The 17,039-nt window shown below is 36.6% G+C and overlaps 1 protein-coding gene across 1 annotated transcript in view; it reads left to right on the top strand.

The window, feature by feature from the left end:
* Spag16 (sperm associated antigen 16) overlaps positions 1–17,039 on the top strand; it is an 896,526-nt gene that overhangs the window by 443,668 nt on the left and 435,819 nt on the right. The window contains exon 12 of the mRNA XM_050154322.1: positions 4,234–4,419. Within this exon, the coding sequence (XP_050010279.1) occupies positions 4,234–4,419 (186 nt within the window). The remainder of the gene's footprint in view (positions 1–4,233; positions 4,420–17,039) is intronic.

Here is a 17,039-nt window from a genome sequence, read left to right as displayed (position 1 = left end):
TCCATTTGATTGAAAAACCTTTTCCCAACCCTTTACTTAGAGGTAATGTCTGTCTCTGAGGTTGAGGTTTGTTTCTTGTATAGAGCATAAAGCAGGATCCTTTTTTCATATCTATTCTTTTAGCCTGTGTCTTTTTATAGGTGAATTGAGACCATTGATATTAAGAGGTATTAATTACTAGTGGTTGTTATTTCCTATTATTTTTCAGTAGTAGTGTTTGTGTGTTTTCCTTCTTTGGGTTTTGCTGGCTGGTGGGAACTTATCCATTGCCTTTGATTTTGTGGGTGCTGTTAGCTTCCTTGGGTTGGAGTTTTCCTTCTAGTTCTTTCCTTAGGGATGGGTTTGTTGATACGTATTATTTAAATCTGGTTTTGTCATGGAATATCTTGTTTTCTCCATTGATGGTGATTTGCAGTGTATAGTACTCTGGTCTTGCATCCGTGGTCTCTTAGAGTTTACAGCACCTCTGCTCAGGATCTTCTGCTTGTCATGGTTTTCATTGAAAACTCGGGTCTAGTTCTGATAGGTCTACCTTTGTGTGTTACTTGACCTTTTTCTTATGCAGCTATTTATATTCTTTCTTTACTCTGTATGTTTTGCATTTTGATTATTATATGGCAAGGGGACTTTTTTTGATCCAGTCTATTTGGTGTTCTGTACTTATTGTACTCTCATAGGCATATCTCTCTTTAGGTTTGGAGAGTTTCATTCTATAGTGTAGTTAAATATATTTTCTGTGCCTTTGAGCTGGAGTTCTCCTTCACCCCTATTACTCTTAGGTTTGGTCTTGTCATGTTGTCCTAAATTCCCTGGATGTTTTGTGTTAAGAATTTGTTGGATTTAATGTTTATTTTTTTGACCAATGAATCAAATTCCTTTATAGTATCTTAAACACCTGAGATTCTCTCTTCCATCTCTTATATTCTGTTGGTTATGCTTGCCTCTGTAGTTCCTATTTATTTACCCAGATTCATATCCAGAATTACCTTGTTTTGTGTTTTCTTTTTGCCTCTGTTTCACTCTTCTAGTCTTGAACTTTTTGCTTCACCTGTTTGTTTTTTCTTGGTATTCTTGGGGTTTTTTTTAGGGATTTATTAATTTCTTCCAATTTTTTCTTTGTCTTTTTCTCCATTTCTTATGAGAGTTTTTCATTTCCTCTTTAAATGTTTCCATCATGTTCATAAAGTTACATTTAAAGTTGTTTTCTTCTGCTTCTTCTGGGTTAAGATGATCAAGTCTTCTTGTGTGACCACTGGGTTCTGGTGTTATGTTGCTTTTTATGTTGTTGGATGAATTCTTGCATTGGTGCCTACCCATCTCTGCCTTCAAATGAGGCTGGCAGAGTCTTTGTATCTTGGTTAAATCCTTGCAGTGGCTGTCTTTGTCTTGGAATTGTTCTTGGTCTGGTCTGTGCTGTCAATGTACATGTCTCAGGGAGCCACTGAGGTCTCTCTAACCTTGCTCTCTTGGTTTTCTCTCTTGGTGCTCTCTCTTAGTCCCCTTGGTGTTGTAGCCAGCTCTTGCCCCTCCCTCTGTAACATAGCAAGCTGTGTTTCAGAGTTCTGCTAAGGTTTCAGGAGGGTAGGTGAGTATGGAAGTAAGCTGGGGCTAGTAGCTTGAGGGGTCCGGTAGATGGCGTTTGGTATTGGGGTAGCCTATCTCCTGGAAACTGTCCTAATGTGGGGCTAGAGAAGCCAAGGCAGTTGGGGGAGGGCCTCAGAATTTCATCTCACTATGGAGGTCTTAGAGAGTGGGGTGTCTTACCACATAGGTGTTCACTCATCTCTTGTTCCCCTCAGTATTGTAGCAAGCTGTATTTCAGAGTTCCACCTAAGTTGCAGGTGGATAGGCGAGTTTGGGGGCGGGATGAACTTGGTAGCTTGCAGAGTCTGGTGGATAGGAGTGGATATTCCATGAACTTTAATTTTAAAACTTCTGAAAAGATTGTTTATTTTTATTGTTAAATATCAGCTTGTGATACTTATAAAGAAATGGCAGTACAACATCCCAGTTGTATTTTAAATTAAAAGAGAAGTATATTAAAGTTATATGGCGAGTTCTTCAGCCACAGACAAAAAAACTCAATAGTCATTCTCATCCTAGACTAAGGCTTTGATCCATGATAGCCTGCTAACCCATAAAAATAGTCAGAGAAAAGGAAGAAATTGTTTTATGTTTTGTTTAAACATTTTAGATAAATGTATTTTTTATTGTTTGGTGTTCAATACCAAACTCTAAAAGTGTAAATGGCAAGCGCATGAATGAGGAAACGGTCACCTCAAAACAAAGAATATGTTTATTTTCTCTCTGGCTGTGAAACACGACTGTCATAGAGCAATTTTCAGCTATGCTAATCGAAAGGAAAGTCTTTGCTGACTTTAATGGGAATGTCTTCAGTCCATATAGTCCACTGTGCCTGAAGCATTTTCTAGAGCTCCCTGTTAGTGATGGCCACTGCCTCTGTACAAATGAAATTTTCCTATCCCACTTAAAATAAAAAGAAGCTCACTATTAAAAGCCAAATACCTTTACTCTTTTGACATTTCTTTTTGTAATTTGAGTAATATATAATTACATCACTTCTAGTGGTCTTTTCCTCCCTCCCACCTCCTGTTTGTGACACCTCCTCCCTTCCCTTCCAAACCACAGCCTCACTTCTTTAGCCATTATTGTTATGTATGCAAACAAAGGAATAAACATACAAATGTAATTTGCTGTTTCTATCCAGTGTTGCTTGCATGTACATGTTTCTAGGGCTGCTCCTTGGTATGGGATAGCCAATCACAAGGACTGTCCCTAGGGAAGAATTTCAGCAGTTGCTAACTGCCTATAGCTCTTCATCTAAGGGTGAGTCTGTCGAGACTTTCCCATCGACACTGGTATGTCAACTGTTATTAGAATTGTCCGTGTCTTGTTTGGACAGTCACACTGTGGAGATTGATGAATGCCACTCCATTTTACACAAGAAGACACCCTCTAACAGCATACTTTCTGGTCCTCTTGCTCTTAGAATCTCTCTTTCCCCTCTTCCATAATGTTTCCTGAATCTTGGGTATGGACATTGTGTTGTTGATATATAAACTAAGGCTAGGCACCAACCTGTCACTTGTTCTCCACATTTTGACTAGTTGTGGCTTCCTGTGATCATCTCCTGCAACTTTGAAATGATGTTTCCTTGAAATAGGGTGAGATCTACACTTATCAGTGGGGATAAAGATTAGTATCTAGAATGCAGTTAGGATCCAAGCTGGTTTAGGAAAGTGGCAGTAGATATATTTTCCTACTCTATTCACAGCTTGACTTTATTCACACATTCATCCAATTTTGCTTATTTACAGTGGGGTGTTTTCTGATGACCCTAACTAACCAAGCATGATGCTAAAAGCACACAGAAAAGATGTGTCTCCATGATGAAACACAGGCTGAGGCAGAAGCCATTAAGAGTCAGTGGGTGAAAGCTACCAAGGGAATACAAAGAATATTCAAGGTCAACTCCCATATAGTTGATAAAAGTGTAGTTTCATAGCTGATATTTCTCCCCACACTCCAGAAAAGCTAGTTGCTCCTGATTATTGGCAAGCACCGTTTCCTTAAACTGGATTTAATATACACTTTTTGAAAGCCACAGCTTTGAAAATATTTGCTAATAACTTCAATGGAAAAATTCAAAGATTCATCGCCAATTACTCAGTACCTTAAAAATCCCACTTTAATGATATAGCACAAAAATCCCTGCCTCATTCCTCATCTTCTTGAAGAATTTAATCAGCGATACATGGGTCAATGACAACAGTTTTCTCCTTATTGTGTTTTTAAAGGGTCTTAACACATCTAGACAGTTTGCATTTTGAAGTCTTCCTTTTCATACAGTGTAACATATAACCTTGAACTCAACTCAGGCTAAAAAGGAATGTGCTATTTTGGTAAATTAATCAGAAGCACTTTAGAAGATCTAATTTAAAAAGTACACATTAGCTGTTTATCTCATAGTATGAATTTCTAATCAATCAAGGTAAATAATTGAGTAGTCTCAAATATTATGATGAAGCCTAGCCATTTAAGTGTATAACTAAAGCAAACAAACTTCAATTAAACACACACCTCTCATAATAAAATATATATGTACAAATATATGTATTTATAAACATACACACATATATATAAATGTACACATGGTTCAAAGAAAAACATGAATGATTTTTTAAACAACTTGTCTTGTTTTCTTGAAAACAGTGGCAACAAGTTGGCTACTTCAAGTGGTGATTCCACAGTTAAATTATGGGACCTTTCAAAGGGCGAATGCATGCTGACCTTCGAAGGACACAACCACGCAGTGTGGTCCTGCACATGGCACTCTAGTGGTGACTTTGTGGCCTCTGCCTCACTGGATATGACGAGTAAAATCTGGGATGTCAATAGGTAAGAACTACTTTTAATATTATTGGTTTATATTGATATACATTTGCATGAATAAAGTGTGTTGTTTTCCTCAATGCTGCCACTGGGAAACATTACAAGAAACTGCTCATTGCTTAGATTAGAGAAAATGGTATAAATAATCTTTATGAAATCCATTTCTAACTCTATTGGTCTTTGTTGATACAAAAATTCCTTTCTGAGTGTTGAGAACAAGATCAAGCCTGTGTTAAAAGATTAGGGCTGCGTCAACTGGAAGCCATTTATTAGAAGTGGATAGAAATGAATATTTATTTATTTTAAGTAGCAATTTTGCTCTGCTTAGCACAGGGTTGCTGTATCTCTGCACAGTGGAAGTTTTTTGGCAGTCATGAATATTATGGAATTGGCTTATGCTCAATTTTTATTGATACGTTAGTATGTTTTTCCAAACCAATAATTTTTAGTAACTCACAAAATGTAAGATATTCCAGATGTGAGAGTTTTATAATTATCTTAATTCAAAATGGATGCCCATATCATTTGCAATACCAATAATAGCATTGTAATACGTTAAATAGACAAGTGAGTTGCAGAAAGAGCATATTAGGATATCATAAAATATCTTAAGTTTGTCATCTTAGGGGTTATCTGCCAGGCTTTGAGCCTTGTTTGTTGTTGAAACTATGTCCAGATTCCAGATTGTGGATGATGCCTTCTGGAATGTTAGGCACATTATTTTATTATTATTATATCCAATATAGCTTATTTTAGAAGAGAATTATGGAGCCACCATAAAGACTGAGACTTAGAATTAAGTCTTAGATATGCAGTTGGTCCCTTAAAAACTGCCCTCCATAGTTTTCTGAGTTATGTGTGGCATCTCGAGAACAGAGGACAATTGGGTGGCTTAAGACTGTTATCAAGGTTCATGGGAAGCTTCGGTCAAAGGTTATTTTAAGTTCCACCTTTAAATGATTTCCCAAGGCTGTGCTCAGATCCTTTCTCTCCATGCTGTGCTTGTTTCCTTGATGCAACCACAGGCTCTGGAAAAGCTGCCAACTGATATGTCCAGCTCTACCCAGAGCCAGTGCATGCAGCAGACTGTGAGTCTCATGATGGAGAGGCCTTCCTTCTTTTTTTTTTTTGGTTTTTCGACACAGGGTTTCTCTGTGGCTTTGGAGCCTGTCCTGGCACTAGCTCTGTAGACCAGGCTGGTCTCGAACTCACAGAGATCCGCCTGCCTCTGCCTCCCGAGTGCTGGGATTAAAGGCGTGCGCCACCATCGCCCGGCTGAGGCCTTCCTTCTTACTATCCCTTTCACCATCACACACCTGCTGTCTTTACCGCAACAATACTGTTCTCATCACAGCAGCAGAATCCACTGACAAGTTTCTCTCTACAGCAGCAGCCTCACTGGGACACCATACAGAGAGGAAGACCTCAGCTAGCAGATATTGCTTCTTCGTGGTCTTTGTTCCCTGTCTTCTCAGAATATAACCACTAGGCAGAGAAAGCCCATCACCAGTATAGAAATTCTATCTCCTCTGAGGAATGACTTTGGCCCCTTCAACTGTGGGAACCTACTTCTTCAATTTTGGGGTTTTGGTGAATGCTACACAGTTCAGCATCATTTCTACCATATTTCCTTTGCCATTCTGGTGTTTAGGTTGATGAGTCTTCCCTGATGGAGTTTGTCTCTTCCTTATCACTCTTTTCTTCTCATTAGTTAGCAAACAACTTACATAGTTTTCAGTCCTATCTGGTAATCTTTGATCATTAAGGTAATAGTAGCAGCTCCTCGCCCTTATTAGACCCTGACAGATTCAAACATAAGAAAATAAATAATATAATCTATCTGAGATTATGCTTATCTTGTGGTAAGAAAGCATGGTTCTGAGCGATACATTTCTACCCACTTCTTTCTAAACAGTGGCAGTTGTTTTCTTAGTGGGGCATAATTTTTGTAATAATCAACTTGATGCAAAATTCCAATTATGTTATGTTTCTATATAATATGATCAGGTTTCTTTAATATTTACAATACTGAGTCATTGGAATTTCAGTACAATTATCTACTGTACTGAAAAAATTCAGTACAAATTTTTATCAAGTTTGACTTAAAGACTGTAGTGAATTTAAAATATATCTTCAAATCTATTAACCATTCAGAATGTGTAAACCCAGCTATGATTAGAAACCGATTCCCATGAACCCCACTCCTCTTAGAACAATTTCAAACACTGTGATTTGACAACTTTCCCTTTGACTCTGACATAAACACTGTCATCTCATTGATGTCCAGTAGATACTGACATAGCAGATCAAAATTACTCTCTATTAATGTCAAAATCCTCTAATTTAAATTGTCTATCAATACCAGGATCTCAATCAAATTCATCACCAATGGCAAAAACTGATCCTGACTTTGAAGATGAAATATTGCCCACAGGGACAAGTGAAGGGAGACACCGATTACTTCTGAGGGGCTGTTGATAGGTCTTTCAGAGATATAATCAAAACATCGGGTTCGACTTTGTAATTAACCAGGGATCAGAGTAATATAGATCATGTCTAAACTATGAGAGTCTTGCTTTAAAGTCCCACAGGTTGCTTGAAATGGTTTAGTGACTTCAGAGGTGAGGTTACTTTTCTTGGTAATTTGGATGTTGACAGAAGTTGTGTCTTGTTGTGTTTCTTAGTCTTCTATGGATGTCGTGTGGTTCTTAAGGACAGAATATTTTGAACTGATATATGTCGTTGTCATTTACTTTTCTGTTTGGGAAGAATAACCAATGTAAATTTCCAAATAAAACTTAATACATGCTAAGCAACATTAAGATTTTCCAATCACTATCTATGGTACTGAGTATTGTTAAAGCTTCACTCTATAGAAGTTCATTATCACATTTTGGTGATCTTCTCAAGGATCACACATATGAATGGATAGACGTATGTGTTTCAGTTAGAAATCATTATTTCCTACTTCAATTTTAAAGTATGCCCTTTATTATCAAACACTAAGCACTCATGCACACTTGAAACACACTTACACACATGCTCACATGTGCACAAGTACATACATATTCACACACAATACATGCACACATGATGCACACACATGTGCACACACACAAACACACATGAACAGACATACACATTACAGACTCACATGCACAATTTATCCTGAACACAGAGTGTTTTGCATGTGACTATTTATTTACACTAATGATTAAAGGTTGACTTCCCATGAAGTGTGTACAGCAGAGTTTTCATCTTCCATATCCATACTCAAGTTGTGTTACAATTTGCTATTTTATCCTACACAAATCTATGAAGTGATTAAAATTGGGTAGGAGTATTAAAAATGATCTCAGTCACCTCTACAAATAATTTATGTTTCTTTTCCGAGGAATTTACACAAAGCACTATTGAATAAGTGTTCAGGAGATTACTTAACAGTATTGGGCTGTTGTGACATAAGAAGTCTTTCAGGCTCAATCACTGTCCTCCCCGAGATTATAAAGCATTTCAAGTTGTAGGGATTTGGAAGCAATCATAGAATTTGCAATGCATCTGCTCTCTGTGTTACTGCATCAGGTATTCTGGGAGAGTCCTGGCTATTTTGTTCCAAGGTAACTGTATTTGGCTAAGTAACCTCATCACATTTTCACCTCGGTGTTTGGAAGGCAGACCGTGCGCCTGTTCCACTTGTAGCTGGAAGGAAAGGGGATGGAAACAGCCAAAATGTTGCTGAGTGTAGCTGCTTCAGCTCCTTCAGCAAGACAGCACAAGGGCAGTAATTCAGCCGTTCATATAAAGAATAGAAAGGGACAGTGGGACTTGTAAAATTCAACAGCTTCACCCTCCCAAATGATGGGAAATAAATGTAATGCCCTTAATTCTCTGCGTATTGTTTCAGATGTCCTTGAAATTCTGTGGAGAAGGAACACAAAGCAAGTTTAGAAATCACATTCACATTGTGGTTTTCACTGTATTTTATTACTAGGAAGCAAATTTACAAGAAACCTGGGTTCATGAGAAAATCATGTCGACAAAGAAACCATGAGCCTACAGTTAGTAACTCACTCATTCTGAAATAGTCCTTGAGGCCCTAAATGTGTCTTTTAGTCACAAGGAGAAGGTAGAGCACAGCTCCTACTGCAGATTCAACCACAGGGAAGCGTGGACAAGGAAAACCTGCTGTGAAACAAAGTTAGAACACATGCAAGCAAAACCAAAGCAAACCCGAAAACCGCAAACCAAACAAGCAAACTGGAGTGGGAAAAGCATTCGTCTTGTGAGCATGCCATGGCTCATGTAGGGTGAGCATGCCATGGCTCATGTAGGGAACTTTCCTCGGTACCTTGGAGAAGTTCCTTGGTTTGATTTGTAGAACTTTAACACAATCCAAAACACAGATGCTTTGTGTTTCCCACGCTGTTTCTCTCTGTTGCCATTTGTACAGCTGCTGGCCCTTCCTTGCCCCATCATTGTGCATTCAGTCTGTGGTAGAAGAAGACAGCAGAAAAGGTTTCCCCTACTTGACCAGCCTAAGTAACCACTCTGATGTCATTGGACAGCTTTCGTATCATCCACAGACCATGGATTATAGAATACACGCAGTGGCTGATTGTGATTTGAGGTTGTCTCCACTTCTAGGCTGGGAAAACATCAGCAAAGACTTTTTATGTGGAGAAAAATGTGGCATCCTGTTTTGGTAGGCAGAAAGGTAGTGGAGATGTTACATTTGTTTCACATTCATTACAAACTTGACCATCTGAGTGTTGTCTCTCAGCTTTGCTATTTTGCAAGTGTGGCTGCACCAGTAACTTCTATATAGCACAACAACAGGTAAACTGGTAGGCACCTTTTCCCTTTCTAGATCTGTAGGATATCCAATGGCCACACTAGCCAGCTGTTTTTCTTTTTAAAAAGGAGAGTGAAACTCTTTACCTGCTGGGATTTCAAACTCAGGAAGAGGGGAGATGCTAAGTTATTACTGTCGTTTTATCCCAGCCTCTTTGCTGGGGTACTTGCTCCCCCTAGTCCAATACAGGCCTCCTTTGAATATTTTCTAGGTGGTGTATTCTCCCTCATGACTTACTTTTAAGGCAGCAGGGACAAATCTTGCAGTATTTGCCACCGTTTAGATGGTGTTGCTTTGTGAAAGTTCTGTGCCGGCAGTCAAACCCTCTTTCCTCGTGTTATGTCCATATATGTTTCAATACATATATGCCGGAGCCTATGAAATAGTAATTATCAGCAGATATACCTATAAGTATATTAATTGGTTTGCATAGGTTATAATGCTGTAAGAGTGGTTGTAAATTGTTTAAAAAGTATAGTTATTATTCATATAGCTCTATTAGTAGAACTATGATTTAATAATGACTAATTAAAAAAACAATGAGATTTAAAGTTTGTGTAGCCATAACTTTATTCATGGGAGGATTTTTAAGAGTCAGTTTTAATGAATTTAGTTAGATATTAAAATATAAATAGCATCTTCCATATGGATAGTGCTCTAGTTTCCTTCTTTCTTCCTTTCCTTATTAAATATGTGTTTTTGTGCATGTGTATATGCACAGACATAATTACCTACATGTGCAGCATATGCAAACATGCACCTGTGGATGAAGTCGGGCTGTTGGAGCTGGGGTCACTGGCAATTATGAGCTGTCTAATAGAGGCGAAGAGCAGTGAGTACACTTAGGTACTGAGCTATCTCTCCAACTTCGCAGGATTATTATTTGCTTATAGATCCGACAAACAGGCAGTTATGCCCTTATCTAATGTAGTATTCTAATCACTACAGCAGTGTTGTGGTTTGAATTCGACTGTCCTCATGAATGCTTAGTCACCAGGAAGTGGAACTTGTTGAGAAGTTTAGAAGTGTGGCCATGTTGCAGTAAGTCTGGCCTTGGAGGAAGGGTACCACTGCAGTTGATTGTTGAGGTATCAAACACCAGTGTGAAAACCTGTTTCTCTCTTTCTGTCTCTTGCTTGTGGTTCAGAGCTCTTCACTTCTCCAGTGCTATGTCTGCTTGCTGTCATGTTCCCCATCATGATGATCATGGGTTAATCCCTGAAACCCCTGAAGCAAGGCACCAATTAAACGTTTCTCCTCTAAGTTGCCTTGATCAATGTGTCTCTTCACAGAAATAGAGTGGATACTAAGAGAAGTAGTAAAAAAGTAGATGAAATTGTATTGGAAAGAAGGAAATATACCAAATGTTAGAGATGAAGGAAAGCATGGGAGATGATCAGACATTTTGGTCATGGGCAATGATTATATTTTCAAGCTGACTGATATTTGGAAAGACTCGATAAACTGAGACTAGTCAAGCTCTTCTGATTTTTTTCTATGGTGATGTCAAAAAATTCACGTGACTATTGAAAGGCGAGTGTGACAGCAGTAAGTTAACAGACAGTTAAGACCCTTGTGTGTATGTGCATATTGCAAAAGGCCTCACAACCCATCTAATGTTGTTTAGCATTATTTTCAATTAAATGGAAGACACCTGGTGGTTTTAAGCACAAGGTTCGATCTGTTTTATATATTAATAGACGGCTTTGGTGGCTTGTGAAATTAGAGTCTGGAGAGGAAGGGTAAAAACACAGAAGTGGAAACACCTGTTAAAAATGTACTGCCAAATCCAGGCAAAAGATGGAAAAGGCTTGATCCAAGCTGGGGTCAGTGACAGTAGTAAGAACTCCTTGTATCCTGGGTAAATACGAAGAGAAAGCCAACAGGAGTCTTTCATCTATTATTATTGTGAGAGACAGAAAACAAATGACCTGTTACATATTTTGATGACTAAAAAGCAAAAGGTTCATTCTCTTTATGCTGGCGCATTTTGAAACAAAGTATAGGGGGGAATGCCCTGTGATTTGTTTCTCTAACATTTCTAGGGAAGCGAATTGAATGTTCCTTCTGTCCACTGGCATCACTTCCTCCTGAATTTAATAATTCATCAAACAAAATCTTGGGCTGGATGAGAGGAGAGAAGCAGAAGGAATTAGTTAAAAGTAGGAAAAGGAAATGTGAAACATTAAGAATCTGGTCCAGTGAGTTATTTCTGGTTAGTGAAATGTAGTATTCGTTTCTTTTGGACAAATAATGTACTAAATTGAACTTCAAAATGAGAGAAAATTCTTAATTTCAGAACAACATTTCTTTATTAAAAAGTAATAAAACTGGGGCTTGATATTTATAATATAAAATATTCCATTTGTATACTTCATGCTCATTGTGACTCACTCACAATGTTGCCTGTGCTGGTAAAAAAGGACATATTGTACAATATTAGTGATTTCAAGACATAATAATGTAGGAACAAGTATTAAGACTCAAGGGCACTGATTATTTATGCATTAATACTTTTGTTGTGAAGGTCTCCAATCTGCCTTGTTATACTTGAAAAAGCACCCAGGGCATATATTAACTGATTGCTAAAGTAATACTTAAAGCATTATTATGCTATATTAAAAGAAATGGTTAGGTACTTCTTGTGATTAATAATACGTCCTGTTCGACCCAATAATGATTTGGCTTTTCTGTTTGCAAATGAATAGTGTCTTCTCGGAATATGGGTCTGAAGAGTTATCTAAATGTGGAGTACAAACTGAACATGAAAATATTTTGACTTTAATTTCTTTCTCCAAAAGAGAATACATTGCATGATTGAAGAAATATCTTTTTTATAAGGAAAAATATTAAAGCCAAGGTTCATACTTTATTTAGAAAGTTTTAGTATTATTTAAAAATTTAGCAGTTCTTTCATAACTAATATGGCTTTGTCTGGATTTGTGAAGAACGCCTACAGCAAATGCCCATTGCAATAAACTTGATGCAAAAGTTCTTTTATATCAGTATGAATGAATCAATAAGAGGATATATTTCATGAGCTCTTTGAAATTTAATCCTTTACACAATATTTCATATAAGTGAGCTGCATATTTCCAATGTAACTCTATTAAATGACATGTACTTTCTCCTTGTTATCTTATATGCCAACTAAACTAGATATTAAAAAGAATTTGTGTGAATAAATTATCGCTCTACACAATCATATTATTTCATATAAATGAGTTGTATAGTTTATATGTAACTTATATTAAGTGAGATGTATTTTCTCCTTGTTATACTACATACCAAATAAACTAGATATTAAAAAATATGTGTGAATAAATGAGATTAAAGATATCCTAAGTTAGTAAAATATTTCATATTATATTTTTACTTTATTACTACCAATCAAAACAAATAATATTTTAAATCAAACATACCATTCTTATTAAAAGTTGACTTAATAGAAGAAATTTTATTTTCATCATTGCTAATGAATAAAAATATTTAATATATTTCTTCACTAGTATCTTCCGATGTGAAGTTATAGTAGTCACAGATAGCATAATATAAAAGATAAGAATCACATTTTTAATGGTTTAAGTTTACATATGCATATGAAAATTTGAGTTGCAGAATTTTATTATCTTCTTATTACTTTAAATGAAGTAATATTAAACACTCAAATTAATCTTAAAATGACCTATAAATATTTTTCTATTTTAAATAGATAATAAAAAATAATTTTTACTTCTTTATAATTTGTCTGAGCTCCAAAACACAAAAAGTTTAAAACCATTCACCCAAGTAAACAAGCACTAAGTGTTACAATATCTCACAAATGCTGCTTAAGGATTTTTTTAGCAATTCTCATCAAAAATAAGTGCTAATATTCAATTCAATTGTTGATACATCGACTTTGATGTCTGTATCCATCAAATCAAAATGTAAGAAATAAATTGTTGTACAAATATCAAGAATTAATCTTTTGGAAGGAAAGGATCATGGATGTCTTCATTGTTTGTTATGGTGTTCTCTTTGTGTCTCAGTGAATTTAAATACTTAGATCACTGGGAAACATCATGTAACAACTGCTGAAACTATGTTACTTTCACATTGCCTGACATGGGTTGTGAAAATCTCAGCTGCTACAAAAATGCACAGCTTAGTAACTTTTCGAAAAGGAGAATTCAAGAAAGTGGAAGGAAAATCCTTTGTCTGAGCTTGGTCATCCAGCCACCAAGAAAACAATGCCCTGTGGAAACAATACCTCTCGCAAAATTTTCCCTTTGAGAAAAGTCATCTATGCAGATTTCCCCCATATTTTCTTGTGTTGTTTACCAGACCACATTATATAAGTACTTAAAACTTTTTTCATAGGTATTTATTCTTCATTAAATAATTTAACATGTGTCCCCTGTGTTTCTATCCCTGGACACTCTATGTCCACACCCCTGGAGCTGAGATTACATTCAGAACTTAATGTCAAGTATCTTACATGACTCTAATATTACACAGCTCAACACAGTAGCTGGTATTCACGCTATACACACTATTAGACAAACTCCAACTCTGTCACTGAACTGAAGCTCAATTTCTTGTCTCTATCAGAAAGGAAGACCAATCAGAGTAAGGTTTCCTGCATTGGTAGTGAGCCTGCTTCCCTAGCTCCTGCAAAAACCACGCAAGCTCAGGAGCACACACCAGTGGACAATTAAAATGCCAGACTTTCCTGTCTTTCTGTACATTGCTTTTTTCATTGGAGATTCACTTTCTCCAGCTACTTGACACTTATCACATAAACATCCAACTAAATGTCTTCACACAAGGGTGGGTTTTCCTATGATCTCACTATGGTTTGGGATAATTATATGAGTTGGTGATTGAGAAAGAAATTGTTGAACATTATAATATCATGTTACCAAAAATCAATCTAAAACACACCAGAAATACCGGTTAGACATAACTATGCCACATGAGCTGTGGCCTAGTCACTTATGATTAAAGTATTTTTCCCTGTGTAAAACAAAGAGAATATCTAAATTATGTCTTTTCTTACATATGCAGGTGAGCTCAGAGATCTTAAGATTCATATTTTTTATTTATTAAAAATAACACTGTTAATGTTGAAGATGCAGGATGAATTAAGCATGGATGCTTGTATGTTATAATCTTAGCATATGTGTAAATGGCACTTCTAACCCATAAATTCAAAACTTACTGTTAGCAATTAATGGGGATCTATTTGCAATTGATGGAGATCTATTTGTCTACCTGTCTGTCTGCCTGCCTGCCCACCTATCTGTCTGTCTGTCTATGAGGCCATATCTATTCAAACAACCACAGTATCTAAATATGCATTTATTTGCATAAGTGCTTCAGTGTGTATACTTGTGTTTGCAAATGTGTAGAGGACAGAAGTCAGTGCCAGGAGTCGACCTCACTTATTCTACACTCTGTTTTTTTGAGAGGAAGTCTCTCCCTGAACCTCCAGATACTGTGTCAGCTGAGCAGGTAGCCCTGTCTCCTCCCATCTCTCCATCCCCAGTGCTGGGATTATAGGTGTGTACATTCACAGCACTTCTGTGTGGGTTCTAGGAATCAGGACTTAGACTTTAAGCTTGCACAACAAGCGCTTGCCAATGGAACCATCTTGAAGCACCTAAATATATATTTAAATATAAAACATTTTAATATAGAAACCTTATATAAAAGTCATTAATACGATGAAAAAGTAGACATTTAAAATTATTTTTCTGATTTACTTCTCCCAGAAAGCTGACAAGTTTATAATAACATCTAATGAGTTCTGTCTTAGAGGTGACCTATAATTTATTTCATTGCCTACTTTCTAGTTATGTGACAAATTAAATATACTTTTTAGAAAACTGTTATTACAAATATTTTCAAAATAAATGGAAGTTGACTATTTTACATATATGAATTAATGTATCAAAGGCATATGAAAATAGTAATAATAAATTATGTCTGTAGTCCCAAAATGCTATGTGCTTAATACAACTCATATAAATATTATTTTATTTAACACATTGTGCTGTTTATATGTGCAATCACATTTTGTTCTTGCTTTAATTTTCTGGTAAGTCACTTCTAGACTCACCTTAGAATATAGGGTATAGTGACATTTCTTTTTTTTAAATTTTTTTTATTTATTTTTTTATAGTGACATTTCTTAACAATAATTTGTCTCTTCATTATCTTTTTTATCATGGTTTTCATTATCTCCATTCACCTATCTTCCCCCACAAACTAAACTCCTAGCTCCCAAACAGAAGCAGACTTTCTTCCTCCTTCTAAAATAACATTAGGATTAATCCCATTAAGCTAATAGCCCTGTTTACCTGGGTCACCACAAACATGCCAGCCATTGTATTCTAGAAATTGTCCATATATTCACCAGTCAAACTTCACCTCTCATTCACCGCTGATTGTCTTTTCACTGCAGCCTTTGGAACACAATGCCTCTCATCAGCCAAACGTTCTCTATCCCCAATGTCTTCAATGAACTATTAATCTTCTTGTTTAAGCTGGTGCTCCCTGGAGGATATTGATTCCCTTTTCTAATGGAGCCTGTAACTCCCTCCCTTTGATCTTACTCAAGAGACTTATAGTTTATAATGAATAATAAGCATGTTAACTGAGATACATATCATTTATTTTGGAAGTTTTATAGATCTATTATGTGGTGTGTGTATGTGTCCATTAAATTTGTTCTTGGAATACTAACACAGACCTCATCCTTCTGAACCTGGAGGGTTTCTGACATGTATGCTGCCCTAGCCTGAGCAGGACTTCAACTATAACTGGGAAACCAGTAAGTGTCCATTGGAATAATATATAGACTGATGATTTATTTTCCCTCTTGGATTTTTAGTGTTGCTTATATACCACATTTCCTTCTCCATTGTTTCTCTAAACCACACTTTATTGCAAGTACATTCTTCAATATGGCACTGTGAGCCACTTTTTAATTTTATCATAGATACTCAGATCCTACTCTCCTCATCACATTTTGACTACATTGGTGCTTGATTTACTGTCTTTATTAGTTTCAACATTAGTTTCTCAAAACAACCTAGATTCCTAACACATACACTGCCTAACTGTCACCACCACTTCCCTGTTTAGTTTCCCCCCTCCAACTCATGTACTTTAGCAGTACTTGACTGTGGGACAATGGTCTTGTACCCTGTAAAGATATGTCACTTGTGTTGGTTTAATAAAACTCTGATTGACTAGTAACTAGGCAGGAAGTATAGGCAGAAAGTGCCAATGTGGACAACTGCATCCACATAAAACTTGAAAGAGCTTGGAAAGTAATTCCAGATAGGTAAGAACAGAGTTAAGCATGACTTAGTAGCAGCATTTTCTTGGAGGGGCTATTTTTGCTAGAGGCAAGGACATCTCATTTAAGAGAGGCTTCCTGACTCGCTTTAGCTGTAAAAACCTTAAAGCTCTTTTAAGAGGCCTCACCACCAAACACTTAAATGGTGTTTATGAATAGCCAACAGCATGTTTCTTGGTGGTGGCAGGAACCTTGAAAATCCATAGAGTTATGGCAATAAACATGGCTCCTGCCAGTACCACACCATGAAGCTAGAATCTCGGAAAGCTAATGAATGGGATTGATCTATCTGTCAAAGTCACAGCTTTAATCCTAGCCATATTGCTTAGCAAATTAAAGACTCGCGTTGTCAGAAAAAGAGAGATATACAGTAAAGATATCTTCTTTTTTTTAAAAAAAAAAAGCCTCTAAACAGTGTACAGTGTA

This window comes from Alexandromys fortis, unplaced genomic scaffold (genome assembly GCF_014885135.2).
Source record: "Alexandromys fortis isolate MF-2015 unplaced genomic scaffold, M_Fortis_MF-2015_v1.1 scaffold_40, whole genome shotgun sequence".
Classification (NCBI taxonomy): domain Eukaryota; kingdom Metazoa; phylum Chordata; class Mammalia; order Rodentia; family Cricetidae; genus Alexandromys; species Alexandromys fortis.
Note: the sequence above shows the minus strand (reverse complement) of the source record. Positions and strands in the feature narration are given on the sequence as shown.